Here is a 27,155-nt window from a genome sequence, read left to right on the forward strand (position 1 = left end):
CTGAGAAAACTGTTTTGGCGACTGTAAAGAAAGCATTAGAACCTAAAGATGTCAAGCAGTTAGAGGAGTCTTTCTTGGGTCCAATTATAAAATTTGTTAAACGGGAAAAAATCAACTTCTCGAGTCAACTGGTCCACCACTTACTATAGAGGAGGATATTGTCTGCGAAAAAAGAGCTCTGGTTTGCATTTGATGATCAACCTATGCGATTTTCGCTAAGGGAATTCGTCATTACAACAGACCTTCCGGTAGGTACTGTTCCATCAGGTACTGTTACATCGAAAAAAGATTTGTGGATGAATGATAAAATGACCTGCAAAGATCGTCTTGATACTTTGAGAGATAAAGGAAAAGACATGCAACCTGAGGAAAGAATTCGATTAGGTGCTTTGTTACTAGTGGAGGGGATATTGATACTACAAAATCCAGTAGTTCTAATTCCCTTAAATAATTTGCAGAGAGCCAGTAGTTTTGAGAATTTCTGCAAGTATTCTTGGGGTGAAATTGCTTACGAATCATTAGTGATAGTCGTGAAACAAATGACTGTGGGATCGTTGTCAAAGAGACAATATGGTATGGTTGACTTTCCATATACAATCCAAATCTGGGCGTTATCTTCAGTTCGCTAGTTAGGGGAACAATTTGGTGTTAGGAAAAGCATTTCAAGCCAAAATCAACATCTCCCACTGATCTTACAATGGCAAATGACAAAATCCCCAAAATTCAATGAAATAAAATTTGTTCTTCAGGCTGGCAAGGTACTATAACTTCTCTAGAACTATTTTTTTGTTTTCCAATAGTTTTAAAACACATTGTAAACCCTTTTAAAATGGTGTTATTAACGTAATTTGGATTTTAAAAAGAATTTACAAGAATTTTAAAAGGTTTTACAATGTGTTTTCAGAGCTGTGCCTTATGCTTTGTAAAAAAGGCATTTGCCTTAGGCCACACAAAACAAGTAATCAAACACATGCCACATTTTTATTTGTAAACTAGATTGAGCATTTTTTATGTAGTGTTTTAGGAAATTTTTGGAAACAAAACTCAACATTCACGTAAATTTTGTTTCTTTTTTTTCCTTTACATTAACTATTATATCTAGTATCTTACTCTTCAAAAGTTTTTTTTTTAAATTTAATAATATTTCTTTCTTTTTATAACCAAAAAAAAAATCTCTCTTAAAAATAAAATATGTGAAGCTTCATCTTAAATTTTGCCTTAGGCCTCTCTGGACCTTGCCAAGGCACTGTGTGTTTTCGAAAGTTTTACAATGTGTTTAAACTGGTTTACAAGTCTTTACAACGGATTTACAAGGGATTTCGAGAGTTATAAAAGAGTTTTAAAAGGTTTTACAATATCTGTATAAGACTTTTGAGATATAATATGAATCGATTTATCTTTTCAGGTTGAAGTGAAAACAATTGTTGGTGATCCCGATGAATATAGCCATTTGATTATGCCACCGAATGATGAAGACAAGGATTTTGATGAAGTTGTTAAACTTGTAATCCAAGGCTATAGGATGACTTAGGAGGAATGGATTCAAGGATGGATTCAAGTTGAAAAAGGAGAACAAAATCAAAACAAGCGTGTGAAAGAAGCTGTAGGACCATCGTTGAATCAAACTAACAAAAAAAAAGAATATCTTGTAGTGAAAAAATTGACATGATTTTAAAATCATGTCAACTTATTCACAATAGAATAGTGAGACTAGAGAATCATGTAGGGATCACTACTGCTGTTGCAACACCACAGTGGGAATCAAAGGCATTTGAAGAAGAGAAAGTACCAGCCTCTGCCACTGCTTTTCAAGAAGAGGAAGTACGAGCCTCTGCAACTGCCTTTCAAGAAGAGGAAGTACGAGCCTCTGCCACTGCTTTTCAAGAACAGGAAGTACCAGCCTCTGCAACTGCCATTCAAGAAGAGGAAGTACGAGCATCTGCCACTGCTTTTCAAGAAGAGGAAGTACCAGCCTCTGCAACTGCCTTTCAAGAAGAGGAAGTACGAGCCTCTGCCACCGATTTTGAAGAAGAGGAAGTACCAGCTTCTGCCACCGATTTTGAAGACAAGGAAATACCAGCTTCTTCAAGTGAATTTGTAAGTGAAAAAAAAACTTAATTCCTTTTAAAATCGTTTTAAAAGTGTTTTAAAGAGTTTTTAACAATATCATATAAAACGAGATTATTCTCTGTCCCTTGTCTTGATTCGATTAAGTTCATCAAAACAAGAAGCCTTGTGTAGATTTGATTAGATTCATCTCACGAGAAGCAGGTCCCAAGCGAGGATTCTAACGAGTTCCTTGGTCGAGCTGATCTATCCAGTTCCCACGCTGCGCCAGGTTGGTATCAGAGCTTTGCTACGTTCCAGTTACGATGCCGAGAGCAAAGAAAGTTACACCTGAACAACAATGGTAAGAACCATCTTCCAGTGATCGAACATGCCGATGAAGAAGATTTTCGTTGGGAGCATGGATTCAAGTCTGAAATTCTAGAATTTCATGGTTGACAAGCTGCAGAAGAGCTGCTTGATTGGATTGTTACTGTGGAGGAGATCCTAGAATTCAAACATGTTCCTCTAGAACGTTGTGTTCCAGTGATAGCTATGCGATTCCGCAATAGAGCTGCAGCTTGGTGGACACAACTAAAAGCATCTCGAGTTCGATTAGGAAAAAAAAAATCGAATCATGGGATAAATTAAAGAAGCAGATGCGCAAGACGTTTCTGCCGTACAACTACGACCACTTGATGTTTCAGCGTTTGCACAATTTACGTCAAGATGCTCGTTCTGTTGAAGAATATGCCACTGTATTTTTTCTGCTTATAACGAGTTGATATCAATGATACATAACCACAAATTGTGGCACGTTTTGTTGGTGGGTTAAAACAACAAATTCAACATACAATCAATCTTTTTAATCCTCTTACAGTGGCTGAAGCTCATCAACAAGCACTCACAATTGAAGCACAAACTCGTGGAAATTTTTCAAGTTGGAGTTCTTCACGACCGTTTCGTAATTCTTTGCCTCCCAGTTCTTCAACTTTTGTTTCTGATACTGCAGCACCAAAAGGTGGGCTTGCTATTGTGCCTCAAGACACATTGCGTCCTAATCGCTCGGGCACTTTGCGGTGTTTTCCTTGTGGAGAACCAGGTCATCGGCAGTCTGCTTGTCCAACACGTAATCGTCGAGGTCTGCTAATTGATTCTATGGGTAGAGACGTGGAGATTGTGTATGATGATGACAATCTGGATAATGATGAGCATAATGAAAATGAAGAATTGGAAGCTGATGTTGGTAATTTGTTGGTACTTAGGCGTTCTTGTTTGGCTCCACGTATAACAGAAGACTCCCCTCAGCGGAATAATCTTTTCTACTCACGGTGCACAATAAACAACAAAGTCTGCAGTTTCATTATTGATTCAGGAAGTTGTGAGAACGTTGTTGCTGCTTCATCTGTGACAAATTTGAAACTCGGAAACTCATCCCTCTCCTTATAAACTCGCTTGGCTACAAAAAGGTAGTGAAATTTCGGTGTCGCAACGTGCCTTGGTCGCTTTTTCCATTGGAGATTCTTACAAAGACCAAATATATTGTGATGTTGTTCCTATGGATGCGTGTCATATTTTGTTGGGTCGACCTTGGGAATTTGATCGCCGAGTACACCATGATGGCTTCACCAACACATATACTTTTCGATTTAACAATCGAAATTTTACTTTGAAACCATCATTGCCTCCAGTTCCTTCTATTACGTCATCCGTGACACAACCTATGCCTCATAATCCAGTGTTACTACTTCATACATCTATGTTTGAGACTGCGATGCGAGACTCCGGTATTGTGTTTGTCTTGGTTACCACACCTGTGATATCATCTGTGTCAGACGCCGTGTCACCTCATGTTTCAGTCGTCGTACCATCTCCCGTCTCAGTTGTTGTCCCAAATGCATTTACTACATTGCTTCATGAGTTTGTTGATGTTTTTCCTGAAGACTTACCTACAGGTTTGCCTCCTTTGCATTATATCCAACATCCGATTGATTTGGTTCCTGATGCGTCTCTTCCGAATAGAACACACTACCGTATAAGTCCAAGTGAACACGAAGAGTTACGGCGACAAGTTGAAGAGTTAATTACAAAAGGATTTTTGCGTGAGAGTTTGAGCCCCTGTGCAGTCCATGCGCTACTCATTCCGAAGAAAGATGGCTCTTGGCGAATGTGTGTTGATAGTCGTGCTATTAATAAGAATACAGTGCGTTACCGATTTCCTATCCCACATTTAGATGATTTGTTGGATCAAATTGGTCTTGCATCGGTGTTTTCAAAGCTTGACCTTAAAAGTGGATATCACCAAATTCGCATTCGTCCCGGTGAAGAGTGGAAGACTGCCTTTAAAACGCATGACGGTTTGTTTGAGTGGTTGGTTATGCCATTTGGGTTGTCTAATGCACCCAGTACATTCATGCGTGTGATTAACCAAGCTCTTCGCCCTTTCATTGGTAAATTCGTTGTGGTTTATTTTGATGATATTCTGATTTTTAGCCTCTCCTTGGAAGATCACTTGGAGCATTTACGTGAGGTGCTTCTTGTTCTACGTCGAGATAAGTTGTTCGCCACTTTAAAAAAATGTGAGTTTGGTGCTTCTGAGGTGCATTTTCTAGGATATATCATTTCAGCTCAGGGCCTTGTCGGTTATCCTAATAAGGTTTCCGCTATTCAATCTTGGCCACTACCAACGACACTTTCAGAAACTCGAAGTTTCCATGGTTTAGCATCTTTTTATCGTCGTTTTGTGCCTCAATTTAGTAGTCTCATGGCTCCAATCACAGATTGTAGACGAGCTGGTACTTTTGTATGGACTCCCGAAGCTACACAAAGCTTAGTTCGGCTCCAATTTTGGCTCTTCCCGATTTCAGTATCGTCTTGGAATTGCATTGTGATGCATCAAAGTCTGGAATTGGTGCAGTTTTGAGCCAGCGTAATAGGCCAATTGCTTATTTCAGTGAAAAATTGGCTGGTGCGAGATCTCGTTATAGCACTTATGATGTGGAATTTTATGCTGTTGTTCAGGCCATTAAGCATTGGCGGCATTACTTGTTCCATAAGGAGTTTGTTTTGTACATCGACCATGACGCACTCAAACACCTTAACAGCCAAGACAAAGTTTCGTCTCGACATGCTTCTTGGATGGCTTATTTGCAATAGTTTACTTTCGTTATCAAACACACTTCTGGTGTCTCCAATAGCGTTGCAGATGCTTTAAGTCGTCGTCATTCCATTCTTGCTGTTCTACATGTTTCGGTTCCGGGATTTAGCTCGTTTTCTGATCTTTATCTCACAAATAATTTTTTTAGTCGTATTTGGAATGATGTGGAAGCTGGTTTGAATTCTGATTATACGCTTCATGAAAGGTTCTTGTTTCATGGTTCACGTTTATGTATCCCGGAATGTAGCCTTCGACTTCAACTCATTTCAGAATTACATAATGAAGGACATGTTGGTCGTGATCGCACTCTTTCTTTGGTGTCTACCTCTTATTTTTGGCCTTCACTACGTCACGATGTCGAACGTTTCATCGAACGTTGTGTCATATGTCAACGATCCAAGGGACATGCTAGTAATGCTGGTTTGTACTTATCTTTGCCTATTCCGACGCAGCCGTGGACTGATATCAGTATGGATTTTGTTATGGGTCTCCCTCGTACTCAAAGGGGTTATGATTCTATCTTTGTGGTTGTTGATCGTTTTTCCAAAATGGTGCATTTTATCCCTTGCAAACGAACGACAGATGTTGTTCAGGTTTCCACTCTTTTCTTTCGAGAGGTCTATCGTTTACATGGATTACCAACATTTATTGTCTCTGACAGGGACTCACGTTTTCTGAGTCATTTTTGGCGATCGTTATGAAAACTCTTGGATACAAGTTTAGATATGAGTTCAGCTTATCATCCTTAAACTGATGGCCAAACCGAAGTCACAAATCGTTCTTTAGGAAACCTTTTACGTTGTTTGGTTGGTGATTCAATCAAATCATGGGATTCAAAGCTCCCTCAAGCTGAATTTGCTCACAATCATGCATGTAATCGCAGTTCTGGCTTCAGCCCATTTCAGGTTATTTATGGCATTGTTCCTCGTGGTCCAGTTGATCTCTCCAATCTCCCAGATCGTTCGCGTCTTCATGGTGTTGCCTCAGATTTTGTAGAAAATATTGTTCAAATACATGAAGATACAAAGGCCAACCTTGATGCTTCCTCCGTCAAGTATAAAACTGATGTTGATGCTCATTGTCGCCGTTTGATATTTGAAGTGGGTGATCTCGTTTGGGCAGTTCTAACTAAAGACAGAATTCCTGCACGTGCCTACAATAAGTTAAAAGCGAAAAAAAATTGGCCCTCTTGAAGTTCTTGAACGAATCAATGATAATGCTTACCGACTTCGTGTACCTGATGGTATCAACACTTCAGATGTTTTTAATGTTTGTTACCTCTCTCACTATGCTCCTCCAAATCCGTCTTCCGATTCGAGGTCGAATCTTTCCAACCCGGTGGGACATGATGCAGCTGCTGCATCAAGTGTTGCATAAAAGACCTTTTTCCTTTTCTTCTTTGTCGTTGGGTTTTGGGTGTTATGTTAAACTTCTATTTTTGAATTATCATTACTTCCTTTTCTTTGGGTAGCTAGGTTTTTATCGTTCTCTATATAAGTGTTGCTACTGTTTCTTTGTTAAGGAGCTTTTGATAATTAATAAAACGAGATTATTCTCTGTCCCTTGTCTTGATTCGATTAAGTTCATCAAAACAAGAAGCCTTGTGTAGATTTGATTAGATTCATCTCACGAGAAGCAGGTCCCAAGCGAGGATTCTAACGAGTTCCTTGGTCGAGCTGATCTATCCGGTTCCCATGCTGCGCCACACCAGCCAACAAGAAGCTCCTCCTCAACAAGAAGACACCAGCCAACAGGAAGCTCCCCCTCAACAAGAAAAGACCAGCCAAGAAACTAGCAGTTGTAAGTTGTCGAATTCTTTATTATAGATGATTTGCTCCTTTGAAAATGACATATAATATTTTTTTTCTTATGTTTGTATTAGTGCAAACACCTTCTACGCAGGAGAGCAAAATAAGTGACGAAGAAATGAAAAAAATAGAGAAAGATGTAAGATGCTGGGCTTTGCTCGGGGACATCAAATTTATGCTTGTGTTAATGGAAAAAGTAAGTTTGAAAAAATCAGATACTTGTTATCATAGGGGTTATATACTAACAAAACTTGGATGTTCTAGATTGTAGTATTTTTGGCAAGGGAATAAGTGGAAAAAAGTCTATTACTTTGATTTGATAACTAAAGAAGATGTAAGTAAAGTAGCAAGGAAGGCAATGTTAATTCTTCATCTTGACAAAATTCCTAAAGAAGTTTCTCCACAAATGAGATACCTCAGTACCCGAATGTTTTCAACATTAAAGGTTAGTGAACCTCGACTTTTATTAGATTTAATGCACATTTTACTGTTATTTTAATTTTAACTTTAATTTTTCTTTTCTTTTGCAGGTGATCAGGGACAAATACTTCGAGGAAAATCCATAATTTGTTTCCTTCAACAACATTTCGTTTAGTTTTTTATTTTTTAGGCTGAAAATGATATTATTATTAATATAGTTTGGTAAACAAATATTGTAAGGTTACGTGACTAAGTTTGCAAGGTTTACAAATTTAAGGTCTAAGGTTTAAGGTTTACAAGTTTAAAAGGTTTACAAATATTGTAAGGATACGTGACAAAGAATTTTACAGATTTTTACAATGTTTTTAAACGGTTTTACAAGAGTATATTAAAAAATTATACAAGGTCATAAAATATTTTTAAAAGGTTTTACAACGTTTTAAAAGGTTTTTAAACGGTTTTACAAGAGTATATATAATTTTGTAAAGAATTTTACAGTTTTTTAGAATGTTTTTAAACGGTTTTACAAGAGTATATACGATTTACAAGAGTATATATGGTTTTTAACAGGTTTTAAAAAGTTTTACAAGTTGTTTATAATGATTTAAAACAGTACAACTTGCTTTTTAAAAGGCTTTAAAAGTTGTTTATAGTGTTTTAAAACAGTAAAATCTAAAAAAAAAAAAATTGAAAATGGAGTTTACAACATCACAGACTGAAATATTTTTTTAAAAAGAACAAATTCAAATTGAATTAAAGAGAGAGAGAGTTAGATAGCAGCTACACAACTAGATTTGTTGTGTCCACACTGACCACACCTACTGCATTTGTATTGTTTTGAATTTGTCTTAGCCTTTCCATGCTCCCATAAACTAGCTATTCTCTTTTTCTTTTGCCTGCCACTAGGTATACGAGTAGAAGGTGGCCGAATAGAAGTACTAACACTCTTTGGAATCTCCCAATACTCCATATCACCTACTGGGTGAATGCTCTCTGAATATCCTAAACGTCATCTGTAAATAAAAAGAGGAAGATAAGAATTATGAAACTTTGATAAACCTTTGAAAAAACCTTGTAAAACATTATAAAACCTTTTTAAAACTATTTATAAACCTTATAAACAACTTGTAAAACCTTTTAAAACATTGTAAAAACCTGTCGGATCCGTTACTTTAGCAACTTTTTGAAAACCGAATTAAAGAAGAGAGTTATAACCTGTCAGTGAAATGATAATCATCAACAAACATGTTTTCATTGAGATTGACATGTTTGGCAGCAGCAATTCCATGTGCACAAGGGAATTCGTCAATATCAAACATACAGCATGTGCATTTCCTTGTGTTCAAATTTACCACATACTTCTTTAAACCTGCTTTAACCTCGACGGCATTTTCATTTACTTGACAAACTTCAAGCCAGCGGGTAGTATTATTATAAGATGCATTCATCTTCTTCCCAACATTTGGAGTAACAGCATATGGATGTCGATAGCTCTCCTCACGTCGTTCATTAAATCACCTAGTCAAAATAGACCTGATTGTCTCAAACAGGCAGACAATTGGATACTTGCTAGTCTCTTTTAACAAGGAGTTAATGGACTCGGCACAATTAGATGTCATGATGTTGTATCGGTTAGAAGGAGAATATGCACAAGACCATTTCCTAATATCAGCTGGCCAAAGATATTCTCCAAGTTTCGGATCACCATTGGAAATTTGACTGAACAAATAATCAAAATCATAGAGAGTGTAAGCTCTTGAAGCATCATGAACAACTGGAAGAAGAGAAGCAGAAGCTATAAATCATGTTTCAAGTGGAAAGTGCAGATCCCATGATGAGCATGTTTATAATTTACTGAAAGCGCAATTGCAATTGAAGAAGCCCGATCAAACACGAAAACTAGATCCTTTTCATCAGGAATAATAGTCTTCAAACACCGCAAAAACCAATCCCATGATGCAGCATTCTCAGAATCAACAACGGTAAAAGCAATATGATACAACTGAAAATTACCATCCTGAGTTGATGCAGCAAGCAAAGTCCCTTTAAATTTTGATTTCAAATGGGCGCCATCAATAGAAATAACTTTTCTCATCAATTCTAAACTTATTATCAGAATTGGCTTTGATGTAAGTGATAGTACCTGGATTCTTCTTTTCTATCATGTGGAACCAACTCGGTAAAAAATCATAACTATCAGCAGGTAAACCCCTATCAAGTTCTGATGCATGTTCTTGAGCTCTCCATGCTTTTGAGTACGAAACACCAACTCCATGGTCATTCCTAAAAAAATTCATGAGCTGTTTAGGTCTGAGAGGAAGCTTTCCTCCCTCAAAATGGTTACTAACCATACTAGTCAAAGTCCTTGCAGATGCTTGGCGATGATTAACATTCCTGAAAGCAGAGTCACAGTTGTGCTGACTAATATACTTTCGAACAACAAAGCTATCTGATGCTTTAACCTTAGTTGCACGTAGCCTCCAACTACATTTTTTTCATCAATACAATGAAGAACATACCTCTTGTTGTCTGACTTTAAAGTATAAAACTCAAAACTATGCTTGATTGCATACATCCGCATCTGACTTCTCATTTATGTTTTGTCTTTGAATAACTTCCCACAAAACAGTGAATCAACATCAATTAGACCAGTTGAGTGTGAAGAACCAGATGGATACCCAACAGAGGTTGTCATGTTACGAGACACACTCTCGACATATGGATTTGGTATTGGTTGACCCTGAAAGTACATATCAATGAATTTTGAAAAGATTTGTAAAGTATTTAAAAGGTTTTACAAGTGATTTCAAAGGATTTAATAAGGTTTACAACTGTTTTCAAAGGTTTTTTAAAGTGTTTAAATGGATTTACCAAAGGTTTTAAAAGGGATAATACCATTGTAAGTTACCTGAGTATGAGTAGCAGTAGCAGTAAAATCATCATCAGTGCCAATATATTTCATGAAAAGGTTTCATTGAATAAACTTCTTTATATATCTTGGGGTTGAAAAGGCAATTAAAACATTTATGTCGTTGTAAGTTAGCTGAGTATGAGTAGCAGTAGAAACATCAATAGCATTCTCAACAAACAGATTTGAGTTAGTTTGAGCCTGAAAGGATTTGTAAAGTATTTAAAACGTTTTACAAGTGTTTTCAAAGGATTTTATAAGGTTTTGTAAGCAAGAAATAATTAAAAATTCTAAAGTAGAAAGTTACCTGAGTAACAGAGTAACAGGAGTAACACTCTCAATAAAAGGAGTAGAGCTAGGTTGGCCCTAATAAAAAAACATTCCTCAAATCAGTTACTTTTCTAAAACAATATTAGAAAGAATAAGAGAATGAGTTTACTAAAAATACCTACTCAACAGTCACACAAAAATCCTCAACAATAACACATAGATGAATAACTCCTCCACTTCGTGCATATTTGAGCATAAAAGCTTCAAGTTGCCTATTATTTCTAATAAAGATCGGAATACTACCTATGGTAGCAGCCATAGCAGACAATGTATAACTAAGCTTTAAACATTGTGTCTGAATATCAATGTCAAAATCTTCTAGTAGGACCTTTACCAACTCACTAAATCTAGTTTTCTCATCAATGTTAATCAAAAAAGCTCCCATTTCGTTATCCATCTCAAATTCACAATGAATATTGTTGTTCAACTTCCACAATCCACATACTGAATACAATTCAATCTTTTGTACACCCAAACAAGTCCTGAGAAAACAAACCAATATCACGAAAACAAACTACAATTAAAAGAAGAAAGATCACAACAACTATATCAAAGAAAAACAGTAGATGTCAAAAGATCTATTAAAGGACTTTATAATCACGAACAGATCTAAAGAACAAGTGCTTTAGACCTAAAAAAATTCTGACATCAAATTTGAAATCAAAACAACAATCTAATAGCTAAGAAAAAATTGAAATTGAAATCAAAATTAAAATTCAGAAACAAGCTTACACGATGGGAAAAGAAGAGACGACGAAGTAAAAGAGAGGACGAAGAGGAAAAACGACGGAGAAGCAGTGACAACGGCGAAGGAGAGATGCGACCGGAGAAGAAGAGATCCGACCAGAGAAGGAGAGATGCGACCGGAGAAGGAGAGATGCGACCGGAGAAGGATAGATGACGACGGAGAAGGTCGACGACGAAGATGACGAATAAGATTGTCGGAGTAGTCTAAAATATAAAAGAAGGGCGAAATTGTCTTTACAAAATAAAGGAAGCGTAGAATTAAAAATGGCCACTAGTAAGAAATTCTCAAAAAAACAACTATTTTTTATAACTAAAAGTTTATCTCTTACTTTAATACATAGTTTTTACTGACTAAAATTTTTAAAAATATATTTTTTGTTAAATTTCATTTTATTTTAATAACTTAGAACTCATCTACAACTATTTTATTTCACTAAAAGTGTATCTATTTACTCTTTTTTTCAATCAAACAATAAATTAAAAAGGAAATTTATCGGTTAGTTGTCCAAGCCGGAGGGAAGGGGTTTACAAAAGAATCTTCAGAGATAAGAGAAAACGAAGCACGAACAAGACAGTCCACCTTCGTATTTGACGCACGCGGGATCAAAGAGATGGAGAATAGTGAGAAGGACTCCAGCGAGTTAAACTCATCGAGCAGGTTGGAGAAGGACGACCAATTTTCAAGGGACTGCACCATAGTGAGTAACTCAGCACAATCAGTCTCGAAAAGTTGACAAGCGATCCCTGCAACACGTATACGCTCCATGGCCCACAACAACGCTTATAACTCCGAATGCAGGGGGAGTGGCTCCATCTTAGACACTTTGCCCCCAACAACAAGGTTCGCTCCTCACCAACACAACACCACCAGCCCAATCCTGAATGCATATTGGTTGCTTTCTAAGAACCATCAATCTGACAACGTGGTGAAGAAACCTAGACATCCGAAGACGGAGATGGAGCTGATATGACCGCCAAGAAGAGAGCGCCTCTTCCCAAACTAACTTATCGCCCAAAGCCTGAGCAATTATATCATTTGTCTCCATCTCTAAACCTTGAAAAACTTTTTTATTTATGGCCTTCCAGATTGCTCATAAAATCTATGGTAATTGAAGAAGTTGATCAGGATCACCCTGTTGAGAGGCATCCCTCCAGAAAATAAAATCCAAATTTGAGTACACCCACTCATATGGAAAACCCTCTGACGAGACCAGAGTCGGAGATAAATCCCAAACTTCACACGAGAGAGGACATTCAAGAAAAACATGATTAATAGTCTCAACCGCAAAATCACACATTTTATACCAAATATCACATTGAATACCTCAGTGTATCCATTTACGTTTATTGATAGTTTTTACTTACTATAACAAATAAAAATCGTGTGAAATTTGGAAACTATTACATTAGATAGAAGGGAAAACGTCCTATTTACCCATAAGAACTATTATATCGTACCATATAGAGTTCAAACTATGACTTCGTCCCAAATATCTTTTTACAAACGCTTCTTATCCTATATATCTTCCAATTGATAGTTTTCACCTATTTACCCATAAATCTGAGTGTTATTGGTTTAGAGAGTAAATCCCAATAGAAAACCGAGCCTACCAACTACGAAACCATAATTAAAACCCGACTCAGATTAAAAATTGTATCAGGCTTTGATGGCTTCTCAAGCACAACCTGTTACTTTCCGCCATGGGCGAGATGTGGAGGAAGAGGATGACATTGTCATACTACCTGAGGTGGACAACTCAGCCCTTATCGCAAGATACAAAAGAAGCCTTGTTGGTCGCATGTTCCACCAAGGTGGAAGAAGCATCTCTGCTATGGTGGCCCTCCTGCCTAGACAAAACATCTGGAATGTTGCAGGACACGTCCGAGGTATATCTCTTGGAAAATCAAGATTTCAGTTTGATTTTGAATCTGAAAGAGACTTACAAAAAGTTTTGAATAAACGACCTTGCCACTTCAACGAGTGGTCCTTCTCCCTTGAGAGATGGTAACCTCACATCGGTGATACCTTCCCAAACACCATGACTTTTTGGATTCAAACTGAAGGCATTCCCAACCTATACTGGTTGGAGCCCTCTGTAAGAAATTTTGGGGACTCATTTGGAATCTGTAGGGCAGTGGATGCTCCAATGGGACGAATCCAGGTCACTGTCAGAGTGGATGAACCGCTGAGATTCCGGAAAAAAACGCAACTTCCAACTGGGGATGTTGTGTGGGTTTCCATGGTCTATGAGAAGCTTTATAGATGGTGTAAGCTTTGTCCCCGGATATGCCATGAGGAGGATTTTTGCCCCTTGAAAGCTACTACCCTACATCACAAGGAAAATGGTGTCAATCAGCAGGAAAGATCTGCAGAGTGCCGTCAGTCTACAAATGGTGGTTTCAAAACTGCTGGAGAAACGTCCCAGTCAAATGCTCGAGGCATCAGATCCCACCCCTCTTGGTGGAGACCAGTTTTGGTAAACGATAACCCCATTGACAATATATCAGAAACATACCGTCGTGAGAAGGCTGAGGGGAAGAAAAAACTTGAACAAGGACGAAGGGATGTGTGGAATAGGCTTGAAAAGGTAAAAAATGGGCCTTATCGCCCCCCTTCACAGCGACGGGAGATGTCAGCAAGACTTCCCCGCAAGGAGACCCCTATGCAAAAGGAGAGTAGATTCAGAGCGGAGCCTATGTCTGGCCGTCAGCATAAGGGCAACACAAAATCTCGGTCCCAATTACCTAAAAATAGAGTAGAGGGAAGCGGGTATGATCCTAACAGTGAGAGAGGCCGTCGAAAGAGGAGATATGAGGATACCTTTGGGATAGAACCCCGCAGAGGCGAGGTGGTGAGGGAGGATACAGCTATGACGCCTCACCGTGACCGTGCCAATTCTCGGAGTAATACTAGATCCCCCGAGCCGAATCCTAGCCAATCAGATTCACAAGCGACTATCTCCGACCCACAAGTCGCGACATTCCGAGCTAAGCAGGTTATTCAGTCACCTGACCATGTTCGAGAGAGACCTTTCCGTCTTAGTCTGCAGAAGAAATCAGGGATTATAGATATTGAGAAGGGTGATTCAGCAAAAACCAAAGGAACGGTTAATCCTCCATCGGCAAGGAAAAGCTTACCTTTTGATTTGGGGGCTCCTTCCCAGCTCCACTCTCAATCCCCAGGGAATGAATTATCAACGGGTATACACCAAGATTTGATTGTTATGATCAACAAAAACTGGTATCAGCAGACTGTGGAGGAGGAAGAAGCTGAATGACAAGGAACTCCTCTGGAGGATAGGTTTACCAACCTTATCCGAATAGAGGACCCATGCTTCATCACAAATCCCCTAGAAGTTATTACTCGGGAGCCTCAAACTACAAATTCTCACCATTCGTCTGTCCTAGTTGAACCAGTCCCCACAGAAACTGACGAGTTTCTTCAGGAGGTGGATAGGGATGCCATGGAGTGGGACAAGAACTATGATGATTTAGATAAAGTAGATTTGGAATGGACAGAGGAAGATGCAGATGCCTTTAGAGAGGCAGTGGCATCCGATTGGGATCCTACAAATATCGAAATAGAAGAGGAGGATCTGTTAGGAGGTGAAGTTCAAACTAACGGGGAGGAGAAGGGTGATCTGGTGACGATACCTTTGTTGGATCCCACAATGTTCGAAGAGGGGAATAGCAGTCGACCTCCTCTCCCTTCTGCTGGAACAGGCCGATCAAAGGGCCCAGGCAAAAAGAAGGAGAACAAAAACAAAAAGAAAGACCAAAAAATTAAAGATAAGGCCCAATCTGGTGGGCTTCTGGAAAACCAAGGAGCAGCTTCAAGAAAATTATTAAATCTGCGATTTTCAAACTCCCCTAAGTGTCAAAGCACAAATCCGATTTCTGTGAAATTGAGGAAACCACATCCTGGATCCACTCCGTCAGGCAGTGAGGGAAACCACTGGCACCAATCAGAGACGACTCTGGAGGATCGACAAGGGAAAAATGATGTTGGGGAGGGGGAAGGTGATCCGCCCATCATCGCCAAATGATCAATTCCTCGCAGATGCAACAAGGGACGACAAAGTGTCCTCACCGTCGACTAGAAATATGCTCATCTCTAGGTTTCCTCTCTTCTCTCAGTTTATAGCTTCAGTGTGTTATCCCCCTTTTTGTTACCACTATGAACATTCCGGTTTTGCCATATCCTTCTCGCTTATGCACACGGTGGATTAGATATGCAAATCGAGACTTCTCTGTCATTGGTTATGACACTCCAGTTACCTATAACCGAGATAAGTTGGTGCAATCAGTTATGTTGTTCATCTACAATCGGAAGTCCACGAGGTCCAAAAGGGTTGGACAACTTCCCTCTCTGGTTTTTCATGCTTCTAGGATCGACGAACGGCTGGATACTTCCCTTCTCGTGTTGGCGTCTTTGGCTCTTAGTTACAGACGGTCCTTCCCAGCAGAAGAAGAAGTGTGTTGCCTCGCTTTCACGGGATGTTCTGCCCGTCCTTTTTGCCTTTGCCTGTACTGGGTTTTGGAGGTTCTCATACCTCTGGGGCAATCAGGGAGTAGTAGTCACTCTAACTCCTTGTATAGGATTTGGAGAAGCTACATTAAAAAGTATGTGGCCTTGGCTGGTCATAGTATCTTTAAGACGGAATGGTATGCTTTTGTGTTATCATTCCTTATCCTTTGGATTGTTGCAATCCTTTATCTTTGGCATTGTTTTAGCCATTTATTTTGTTATATTTTGGTTCGGGTTCTAAATTCCCGTGAAGTTTGTTTTAGTGTTACCTATGTAAGTTATATGATGTTTGTAAGGCTTTCCCTAGAGGAGAGTTGTTTGATCATAGCTTAATATAATGGGTTCTGGTTGGAAAAAAAATTGGGTTGAAATCGGTTTATAATTTTATTTAGTTGGTTAGATGAGCATTATGAATTCAGACAGATTTAAGAACAGAAGTTCTGATTCAGAGAGATATAAGATGATAAACATTTGTGGAAAGACATCTCGGATGAGATCATACAAGTTTAGGCTGTATTTAGTACGATGTAATAGCTAGTTCTCGTGGCTAAATAGGACGTTTCCGTGTATAGAATTATGACAGTATACAAACATTTATTTATTTATTGGTTATACGCATATACAACTTTTATCTAAATGTGACATTTTACATCAACACCATTCCCCTAATCCCCTCTTCTAATAACAATTTTTTTTTTTTTTTTTTGCTTTGGTACTCTCTCCCTTCTTCCCCTCTCTCTCTCACAAGTCTCAATCCCGTGAGAAAGAAACGAGAATGACCAACTACGGCGCGATTCCGACGTCGTCACACCCATCGCCAGCGATAGATCTCGAATACATCTCACGCGCTAAACACCGTATAAAATCCGGTCTCGCAACGCGCCGCCCATGGAAATCGATGTTCGATTTCGAATCCATGACCGTCCCACACGGTTTCTTCGACGCGATCTCGAGGATCAAGACGAACCTCGGCTACTTCAGAGCAAACTACGCCATCGGAGTCCTCTTCATCCTCTTCCTCAGCCTTCTCTACCACCCGACCTCGTTAATCGTCTTATCGATCTTGGTCGTCTTCTGGATCTTTCTCTACTTCCTCCGCGACGAGCCTCTTGTGGTTTTCGGTTACCAGATCGACGATCGTACGGTTATGATCGGTTTATCGGTTCTGACGGTCGTGATGCTTTTGCTGACTCACGCTACTTGGAATATCCTCGGTTCGTTGTTAACCGCCGCCGTGTTGCTACTGATTCACGCGGCGGTTAGGAGAAGTGATAATTTGTTTCTTGATGAGGAAGCTGCGGCGGTCACTGAATCTTCTGGGCTCATGTCATACCCTTCCTCATAAATAATAATAACCTATTTTTTTTTTTTTAATTTGTTGCTTTTTTTTTGTATGTCTTGAGAAAAACTTGAGAATGTTCTTTTACTCTGTTCAATTTGTTAACAGCTTGCTTAATCACTCCATAATTGCCAATTAAGAGGACTTTGATTGATTATTCATAATCCTTGTATTGATAGATTCTACGCACTATACAAAAAAAGTGATAAACTTCATTAAGGAACTAAAATAAACAAAATTACAGACAAAGATTAAGTCTCTTCTTCCCTTGAAGGTTTGTTCTCAAACTCTGCATTTGCTTACTTTATGATCTCTGACCTCTGACCTCAATTGATAATCTTCCACTAAACCTCCCTGTGATTTCATTCATTACAATATCTCCTTCCAATAGACGCAACACCTTCGACAACATTAAAGAGATCGATCAGAAACACTGAGAGAGTTTTGTTGAGTTGAGAATGAGAACATGTTTCAAGAAGGGGTGAGTTTCTTTTACCTGAGACATACGAGGACGCAAATGTGGGTCTCTGCGTATACACAATGAAGCTGTATGAATCATACAGATGACTTCTGTTTCTGAATATCTCTTCTCGAGCCTCGGATCAACCAATTCCTCAACCGCATACTCTTCTAATAGAGACCTTGCCTGCACACAAGAACAAAATGAGCATAAAAGAAGAAACTTTTAGACTTCAGTTACCTTGAAATATGAATTTTTAAGATTTACCCATTCAGTTAAACATTGTTGTCCCTTTGGTCTGTAAATATCCATTGCTTTACGACCCGTGATTAGCTCAATTAATACAACCCCAAACGAGTAAACATCAGCTTTCTCTGTTATTTGTCCACTTTGAGTATATTCTGGAGCCAAATAGCTAACACAAACCAAAACACATTAAGGGGTTGTAATTGAGAAACTATTATATTCTTGAGTTACTTACAGAGAATGATATTTTAGTTATTATTTTTCTTACCCGAAAGTTCCTATCACGCGCGTATCTACACCGAGCTCTCCATCAGGTTGCCACCGGGCTAAACCAAAATCTCCAACCTGACAGAAAAACGACAACAGAATCAAACGAATGTATATATTAGAGAAAAACGTAACACATGTTGGTGAAGATATATAATATAGTTACCAGTGGTTCATAGTCATGAGTGATTAGTATATTGTTAGGCCTCATGTCTCTGTGAACAATGCAACCCACTCTACACTCTTCATGTAGATATCGAAGACCTCGAGCTGCTCCAACCGCAATTTTCTGCCTTGCAGGCCATCCCAAAGCGTCTTTATGGCGACCTGAATGGACATTCATGGAAGTTAGTTAAACTCTAATATAAAGTTTCTAACTTCACTTACTTCCAAACTCTACATAAGATTTACCGTATAGATGAGAGTCTAATGATCCATTGCATATGTATTCATAGACCAAGAGTCTTCTGCCTTCTTCGATGCAGAAACCTATTAACATTACTACGTTTCGATGCTGAGCACAGCTCAAAACTTCTACTTCAGAGCAAAACTCTACATCTCCTTGTGTACTAGCCAGTTTGTGTTGCTTCACTGCTACTATCTGGCCTTCAGGTAATACACCTCTATGTACAGATCCAAATCCACCTTCTGCCAAAAAGTTAGCTCGTGAAAACCCATTTGTTGCAAGCTCTAGCTCTTTGTATGAGAAGAACCTCGGCGGTTTTCCGAATACAGGCGTTTTGTGCTGACAGATAGAACAGAGAGGTGGCGGAACAGGAGGAGCATTTCGTGGTAGCGAAATTGTTTCTATTAAGTTTCCACTAAACTCCTCCAAGTCACTTTTTTTACTTGACATAGCTTCTTCTTCTTCTCCATCACCAAGCTTAGAAATTTTCTCAAGCAAAGCCTTTTTAGTAGATACTTGAGCAGTCTTATCATCAGTTTTCCACAGACTCTCCTCAGATTCTTGTAGTGAGAGGCGACGAGTGCCAAGATATTCAGATATCCATGGCTGGAATCTCAAACTAGTGGAAGGTAGTGATACATTTTCATTCTCTGAATCAGAATCGGATTCATTCTCTTTGATGACCAAAGTTTCATCCTTTTTCACTTCCACCGCGAAAAAAGGCGATGATGTTCCGAGGTCAGAGCTAGAAACTGATGAAGTTCCAGCTTCTGTTCCTGTGAATGATGTCTCAACCTCAGGACTGCTCATTGGAGTTGTTGTAGCTACCCCTTTAACAGAATCTAACAACCTGTTTTTGTGCTTCTCAGATGCTAATTCCGGTTCCTTTGTTGGTGACCCGACCAAGTTCAAGCGCAGAACTTTTGCCTGACAACGCTTCATCGCCACAATGTTACATTGTAGCTCATCTAAACACCGTTTCGCTTCATGCTTAAGATGCCTGTAAAAGAAATCATTCAACGTCACAGAGAGAGAGAGAGAGTAAAAAGTAAAGAAATGAAGAATGGAATTAGATTATATACTTACTTATCCAGAACTACCCAATTTGCTTGCGAAGTCTTGGCCTCAGCTGCAACAGCTCCACATGGTGATCCAGAAACAATCTTGATCCTGACATTAACCTATCAAAGAAACAAGCATGAGAATATATTTTGATGTTTCAGAGATTGATGAGGGGCCTAATGAATAAACCTTGTTTGGATCATAGACATCATGAAGCTGGAGAATCATTTGGGAACAAGTATCAGTGAGATCACTTTTTATCTCAGGAATTGCATCAGAATGCAATTTCCGATGACCAGTAGCACAATCTCCAGCAAACCTTGGGAAAGTCCATAGCTTTCTGCCTAACAATTTCATCATAGAAGAAACAAACAAACAAGATATTGAATAAAAACAGACCAAACTAATCTCCATGATTTAGTCCCAAAAAGATGAAAAAATTACCAGCATGATGAGAAGTGACGACAACAATAAGAGTAATGCAGTCTCCAGGTTTAACAATATGAGTCAAAGCCCAAACCAAAGCTGTCTTTGAGATCTCTCTAGATGCTTTAACAGCAACAAGAACATTCTCAGTCCCATTAGAACCTAACCTCTTCTCCTGTTTACCTCGCATCATTGTAATAGAGACTAATGCAATAACAAATCTCAAGACTCCTCTCCTCCCAAGAGAAGGTCTTGATCTCTAAATTATCCTCAGAGATAATGTAGTTTCCAGGAGAGATAGATCCAGTAGATATGATTGCATTATTATGGCAAGTTGGAAATCGAGACAAAATCAGCCAAACACACACTGCTTGATTTTGCAGATGGATACAACTCACATAAGACAAGACAAGACCTCTCACCAACTGAATCACATAAACATCAAAACACAAAATACAAGACCCTGACTTTTTTGAGATTACCCACCAGCTTCTGGGGCAAAACCCAATCTAAAACCCTTGTACCCTTTCGAATAAAAAATCAAAACTTTCTGCTCAAAATCTCTTAAGGATCCAAAGAGATGCTTATCCTCTCAATCTAATCACTCAATAGTCAAATCACTGCCAAAATGTTTCTCAAGAAACAGACAGACAACAGGAAATAAAGCCACTTCCTTTATTTGGATCTAAACCCCTTTTACCAATCTTCAAAATCACACCTACAGTAAGAGAATGAGATTAATGAGTTTTTTTGAAACAGAAACTGCCAAAAGAAGTATCCTTTAGACTAGATTTTGGCAGAAGAGTATAGCATGGGAAAGAGATTGATAAAGATATATTATATTATCATCAAACTCATGTGTACAACCGCATCACAAGTACAACAGTTTATATATAATATTAAGATATACATCTCACCAAGCTAAGCTAAGCTAAGCACTCATATATTTCACCGCCATGAAACGAGAGAGATAAGGAGGAAGAAAACACAAGTGAAACAGAACGTTTATTTAATTAGTATATGTGAGGGCTTACTAACTTTACTTGAAGCATTGATATCGGGCGCTATATGTTTTGTCTGACTTGGGAAGTTCTCAGCTTTAAACAAGAAAAAGCACGTTTACAGAGATAGAAACAAGACAGTGTAATAATAAAAATCTAGAGAAGAAGGAAGCATAAATGCTGGCTCACATACAAACAAGTAGAAAAGCGCGAAAATTTGTTAAACAAACAAAAAAAAAGGTGCCTTTTAGTTTTGATTTTGTCTACACAGTGAACCAAAAACCCTTAAATCATTGTCTCTCTGTATATGTGAGTGTGTGCACTGTGTGTTCCTAATTAAATATTATTGGTTCCTACATAGCCCAAACAAAATAAAATTAGTGACTACAAACCAATAATATATATATATATATAGTTAAATTTAGATTAATAAAGAACATATAAGGTATGTAATGATACAAAAATTATATTTCTAATTAGAAAGTTATTTTGATGTTAAAAAAATTTAAAAAGTTATTTTGTGTTATTTCTCATTCCCAATGTTCTTTTGTTTCATGAGGCTGTAAATTTATAATAATAATTAATTATTTAAAACCTTATTTATGTACTAATTAACAAAATAATATCAGAGTGATAACGAAATGATACTTATAAAGACAATACATAGCATCAAGTTTCAAATATCTCTGCAAAGTTGCATTGTGTTCTTTCTTCTTTGATATAAAAAGCGTAAACAAAACTTTGTTATTTTTTTTCTTCGTCAGCATGTAAGAAACACTTTAGTTTGAAATTTAAATGATTGTAACTTTTTAGTAAGCTGAAACGATGTCTGCATTTAGCCAGTAAATTAGTTTACTAGAGTCAAACAAATTGTGTGTGTCATTGATAGAGTTTAGACCAGTCACCAACATAGGACCATAATAAGCTGCGTTTCTCTGACCAGAGTCAGTCACTCTCCGATTGTTAAATATTTACGGCTGTTTATTATCAGTCTCGTCTTGTCACACTTCTTGAGAAGCTAGTCTATGAAGCGATACTATTTTCAACATAAATAAATAATTAGAAAACAACAACAAATCTTAAGCAAATTTGATAGCGTACAAACGTTATAACGCTTTAGCGGCGGTTGTCCCGCCCGGATAACACAACGAGTAATTAGTGTCTCTTCATAGACTAGCTTTTTTTTTTTTCAAAATTATGCGTAAAAGACAAAAATTTTAGTTTTGGAAGGATTACTACAACAGCATATATATATATATATATGTATCTGTAAGAGTTTAGAGTGATTAATTAATGAATATGTGTGCCATGTTTAGTTCAGAATATTTTGGGGATCAAAGTTGACAAGTTTTATATGTTCACCATTTGAGGCGGTTTATTGTCCCTCCCGTAGTAGTCTCGAACCTTGTTTTGTCTTATGTATAAATTTCAACAATCTCCCTTGTTTTGCTAAATAAGCTTTTATAAAATATTTTGTATCCGACAGATTTGAAAATTCTATAATTGTTTTACGATGTGTATACATACGGAAAAATGGTCAAAATCAATGTCAACTATTTGACAAACGCTTTTTTATATCTAAACTTCAACATCCTGCAAATAACAACCTGAACTGTATTAAAATTTAAATTTTCTACCTAAACTATAGAAAATGTTGTCAATTTCAACCTCTGTTCGAACAGTATTAAATTAGAGTTTAACGATGTTGAGTCAGACGATCTTTGGCATCCACATAGCAGTAGGAATGACCAAAACTAAGTTGTTTTGGTCTTTTTTAAGTGTGTTGTAGCAAGAAATAAAGCGTTTGAAAAAAATGGAGTATTGGAATCCGTTTTCAGGTGTGTTGTGAAACTTTATTTTTGATCATTTCTTGCTATAAAATACCCAAAAATGACCAAAACGATATAGATTTGGTAAGTTTCAGTGCTACGTTGATGTTACGGACCGTTTGACTCAACATCATTAAACTCTGATTTAACACTGTTCGAACAGAGGTTGAAATTGACCACATTTTATATAGTTTAGGTAGCAAATTTGAATTTTAATACAGTTTAGGTTGTTATTTGCAGGCTGTTGAAGTTTAGGTATAAAAAAGCGTTTGACAAATAGTTGGGGTTGATTTTAGCTGTTTTCCCTGTATACACACACCTTACTAATTCAGAAGATCATAGTGGTTCAAATGAGTTAAATAAAGTGCGGGCGCCTTTTCCATATAACTTTTCTTCCTTTGTTTCATGATGACAACAAGATACTATCTTTTTTTTGGTCAACTGATTATATTACTGATAAGATGAAACTGATATTCTTTTTACAAAGCTTTTGACCCCTACTTTGAAATCCCCAAAAAACAGGTCGCCCACAATTAGCCTACTTCTACCAACCCCTACACCCTGTTAGATAAACCTGGTTTATACAAAAAATGGTTAAAACTAAAAACCATTTGGGCTGCTAGAAACGAGAGAAAGCTATAGAGAGGATCAACCCTCTCATCTTCGAAAACAGCTTGAAGCCAAAACGGGTAACCGGAAGCCACATAAGATTGAATCCGGCACTCACTTGTTACACTGTGCGCAATGAGATGGGCTCCTCTATTAGCTTTAGGTTTCTCTGCTACCACCCTCCACTGTCCAAAAAACCCCAAAATTCTTAACAGTTCCCCTGATTCATACGAGAAAGACGGCCATGCTTTTGGTCTCAATACACATCTTACCCACAAAGCATCCTCAAACGCAAAAACCACCTTCCCACATCTGTGACTGATCATGTTTTCCATCGCCCATCGTGTAGCTAGAAAACTTGCCTGATCTTTACTTGGCACACCTGTAAAGGCCCTACGACTATGCAAAACCACCGTACCTTTATCATCTCTCAAAAACCATGACCCACCTGCGAGTTGGTTTCTTCTAGACCGTGAACTCCCCACATTACATTTGAGCCAAGACGTTGGAGGAGCCTCCCAAATATCCTTTGTCCTCAAAGTACTTTGAACCGGGTTTCTCGAGTCTGCTACATTGATTTCTTCATCAGACCTATCCAAAGTCCTCTCTTCCCCATTTGAATCCAATCTTTGAGCTACAAACCATTCTTCCACATCCTCCCTGATTTTTTGCACTGATTCAACGGGTGAAAAACGTTTACCTTCAAAGAAAGAGATATTCCTATTTTTCCAAATTCTCCACATAATCCATGAGAAACTCTTTCTTAAGGAGACCGACCAATGTTTATTGCCTCTGTTTACCAGAAGATGTTGCATATTCGAGTACACTGATCCTTTATCAAACCCATGCTCAGGCGAAGGATAGTCTGAAAATGCCCACACCTGTCTAGCTCCAACACACTCAAACAGAACATGGTTGATTGATTCACCCTCTTGACCACACATATGACATCGTTCATCGAGTCTCAAACCCCTTCGGTTAAGTTTAGATATAACAGGCAAAGCTCCACTCAAAACTTTCCAGAGAAAAACATTGAGTTTAGGGTCAGTTTGAAGCTTCCAAACCTGTGCTTTGAGCAGATTAATCGATGGCTGAATATCCGCTTCTTGATAGACCGTTTTCTTGTTGATTTGTCCTGCTAACTAATAGGCTTATTTTACTGTAAAATCGCCACTTTTGTTATATCTCCATACCAAAAACCCCTCCTTATTCACCACTGGTCTATGTTTTTTAATTCTCTGAATATCCATTGGAAGAAAATGAAACTCCAGCTTCTGATCATCCCAGTCTTTTTGCTGAAAATCAATGAGGTCCCTCACTTTAAGGTTTATGTCAATCAGAGAGTTCTTTATCCAAGGTGGTCTCATAATCTCGTCTTCCACCCACGGATCCATCCACACTTGTAAGGGTTCACCATTGCCTACTCTGATTTGTAGACCTTTTTTAAGAAGGTCCCTCCCAAAGATAATGCTTCTCCAATCATAGGAAGGCCTTTGACCCAATCCCGCCTCCAGGAAAGAAGAGTTGGGATAGTATCTCGACTTTAAAACCTTTGCAAAAAGACTATCGAATACTGAATCAACCTCCATGCTTGCTTTGCTAAGAGAGCTTGATTAAACAAACCTATATCGCGAAAAACCATTCCACCTAACTTTTTCGGCAAACAAAGCTTCTCCCAACTTATCCAGTGAATTTTCCTATGTCCTTCACTAGAACTCCACCAATAATTAGCTATCGCACTTGACAGATTAGCACATGTAGACTGAGGCAATTTAAATCAGGACATGGCGAAAACTGACATTGCCATTGCTACTGATTTGATCAACACTTCCTTACCTCCCATGGACAGTGTTTTTGCATGCCACCCCGAGACTTTAGCATATAATCTGTCTTTGATATAGCTCAAAATCTCCACTTTTGATCCGCTAAAACACTCAGGAAGACCTAAATACTTCCCCGCACCTCCTTCATTTCTTATCCCCAGCTTGTTTTTAACCTCCCACTTGACAGATTTGGACACCTTTACTCCAAAGGAGATTGAAGACTTTGCTTGGTTGATAACTTGTCCAGTAGCTTTCCCATAGACTGTAAGGATATCTAAGAACGCCTCTCCTTGATCCTCATTAGCTCTGCACATAAAGAGGCTATCATCCACAAAGAGGAGATGATGAATAGCCGGTCCTTGTTCATGAAGTTGAATGCCTTCAATTTTTCCTTCTGCTTGAGCTAAGTTCAAAAGATGAGAGAGGCCTTCAGTACACAGCACAAACAGAAACGGAGACAAAGGGTCCACTTGTCTCAGTCCTCTTTGCGGTTTTATTAAACCGTAAGGTTGGTCATTAATCAAAACCGAAAAAGTAACTGTGGACACACAAAACATCACCCAGTCCACCCATGTTGTGTGAAAACCCAACACCAACAAAAGAGATCGTAGGTAGCCCCATTCTACTCTGTCATAGGCTTTTGACATATCCGTCTTAACGGCCATATAATTCGTGGACACCTTTGGAATGGTGTGCAGGCTGTGAACCAACTCATGCGCCACCAGTATGTTGTCAGATATGAGTCTTTCAGGAACAAAGGCGGTTTGGGTCTCTGACACAATCCCTGGAAGCATCGGTTGTAGTCTTTTAACCATGATTTTAGATACCACCTTATACAGCACTGAGCATAGACTTATTGGTCTTAAATCCTTCATTTGGGACGGATGAGGTATCTTTGGTAGCAAGCATAGATGCGTATAATTCCAATCCTCCGAGAAAGATCCACTTTCAAAGAAACCCTTCACTTCTTCTACTACTTGATTTCCAACAATCTCCCAATATTGTTGGAAAAACATGGCAGACATCCCATCAGGACCAGACGCCTTTGCTGGATTGATAGAAAACAAAGCTTCTTTTATTTCCTCTTTTGTTACCCTTCGAATCAACTGCTCATTCATTCTATCTGATACCCTCGTAGACATACCCAAGAACCAGCTTGCAAAGGTATCCGGATTTGATGCAGTAAATAACTTTTGAAAGTAGTCAGTCGCAACCTCACCCTTTGCTACCTCTGACTTCTGTTCCTCTTCATTCTCATCGATTAAAAAATCAATTCTCAATCTTGATCGGTTCTCCTTAACTGACGCATGGAAAAATTTTGAATTTCTATTTCCGCTTTTTAACCACTTGAATCTGCTTCTTTGTCTCCAGAACTGTTCTTCCTCCTTGTAAGCTTCAGCAAGCTCCCTTTTAAGATTGAAAATCAAATCTCTCCTCTGATAAGAAGAAGATTGCTCTCTCTCCAGATCATTTTCAATCCGATGAATATCCTCTTTAGCATTTAGGGGATTGTTTCTTTTCCAGGTACTGAGCGCTCTCCTGCATGACCGGATTTTCCCTGAAATCTTCAAAACATTTCCATCTACCCTCTCCCCCCAGGCTTGAGCTATTACATCAGCCACCATTGGCTTCGCTAGCAATCTTCTATCCAATCTAAACAGCCCACGAAAACCTTCATTTGATCCCGAAATCTGCACCAGAACTGGTCTATGATCCAAGCCTCTCATCTCTAAGAAAGCCTGG

The 27,155-nt window shown here is 38.4% G+C and overlaps 4 protein-coding genes and 1 pseudogene across 8 annotated transcripts; 2 read left to right on the forward strand and 3 right to left on the reverse strand.

Moving 5' to 3' along the window:
* Positions 1-8,054: 8,054 nt before the first annotated feature.
* LOC147928955 (uncharacterized) lies at positions 8,055-13,622 on the reverse strand. 3 transcript variants are annotated; one of them, XM_087485571.1, is made up of 7 exons: positions 13,361-13,622; positions 13,160-13,264; positions 10,647-10,705; positions 9,951-10,171; positions 9,575-9,825; positions 8,647-9,150; positions 8,055-8,444 (listed from the first exon to the last, which is right to left on the reverse strand). In XM_087485571.1, the coding sequence occupies exons 4-6, from the start codon at positions 10,022-10,024 to the stop codon at positions 9,047-9,049; spliced, it is 429 nt and encodes a 142-aa protein (XP_087341697.1). In that variant the 5' UTR covers positions 10,025-10,171; positions 10,647-10,705; positions 13,160-13,264; positions 13,361-13,622; the 3' UTR covers positions 8,055-8,444; positions 8,647-9,046. The 3 variants fall into 3 exon arrangements, with proteins under 3 accessions (XP_087341697.1, XP_087341695.1, XP_087341696.1); XM_087485569.1 differs by having other exon boundaries at positions 13,103-13,264; XM_087485570.1 differs by having other exon boundaries at positions 13,160-13,622.
* Positions 11,930-14,724, forward strand: LOC147928956 (uncharacterized; annotated as a pseudogene). The gene has a single exon (XR_015580491.1). The product of XR_015580491.1 is annotated as an uncharacterized LOC147928956 (transcript).
* A 1,896-nt stretch (positions 14,725-16,620) lies between these two features.
* On the forward strand, positions 16,621-17,403 carry LOC104724064 (PRA1 family protein F2). Its single transcript, XM_010442511.3, has one exon. The coding sequence runs from the start codon at positions 16,720-16,722 to the stop codon at positions 17,287-17,289; it is 570 nt and encodes a 189-aa protein (XP_010440813.2). The 5' UTR covers positions 16,621-16,719; the 3' UTR covers positions 17,290-17,403.
* An 8-nt stretch (positions 17,404-17,411) lies between these two features.
* Positions 17,412-21,428, reverse strand: LOC104724062 (inactive protein kinase SELMODRAFT_444075-like). Of its 2 annotated transcripts, none has more exons than XM_010442510.3 (10): positions 21,189-21,428; positions 20,169-20,868; positions 19,914-20,068; positions 19,749-19,843; positions 18,668-19,662; positions 18,423-18,583; positions 18,258-18,334; positions 18,011-18,158; positions 17,780-17,929; positions 17,412-17,683 (listed from the first exon to the last, which is right to left on the reverse strand). In XM_010442510.3, the coding sequence occupies exons 2-10, from the start codon at positions 20,341-20,343 to the stop codon at positions 17,588-17,590; spliced, it is 2,052 nt and encodes a 683-aa protein (XP_010440812.2). In that variant the 5' UTR covers positions 20,344-20,868; positions 21,189-21,428; the 3' UTR covers positions 17,412-17,587. The 2 variants fall into 2 exon arrangements, with proteins under 2 accessions (XP_010440812.2, XP_010440811.2); XM_010442509.3 differs by having other exon boundaries at positions 21,068-21,245.
* A 2,106-nt stretch (positions 21,429-23,534) lies between these two features.
* Positions 23,535-25,178, reverse strand: LOC147928957 (uncharacterized). Its single transcript, XM_087486340.1, has 3 exons — positions 24,783-25,178; positions 24,380-24,653; positions 23,535-24,262 (listed from the first exon to the last, which is right to left on the reverse strand). Exons 1-3 carry the CDS (start codon positions 25,176-25,178, stop codon positions 23,535-23,537), a joined length of 1,398 nt encoding a protein of 465 aa, XP_087342466.1.
* Positions 25,179-27,155: the final 1,977 nt, after the last annotated feature.

The sequence above is a fragment of the Camelina sativa genome, chromosome 14 (genome assembly GCF_030686135.1).
Source record: "Camelina sativa cultivar CO46 ecotype springtype chromosome 14, ASM3068613v1".
NCBI classification, from domain to species: Eukaryota; Viridiplantae; Streptophyta; class Magnoliopsida; order Brassicales; family Brassicaceae; genus Camelina; species Camelina sativa.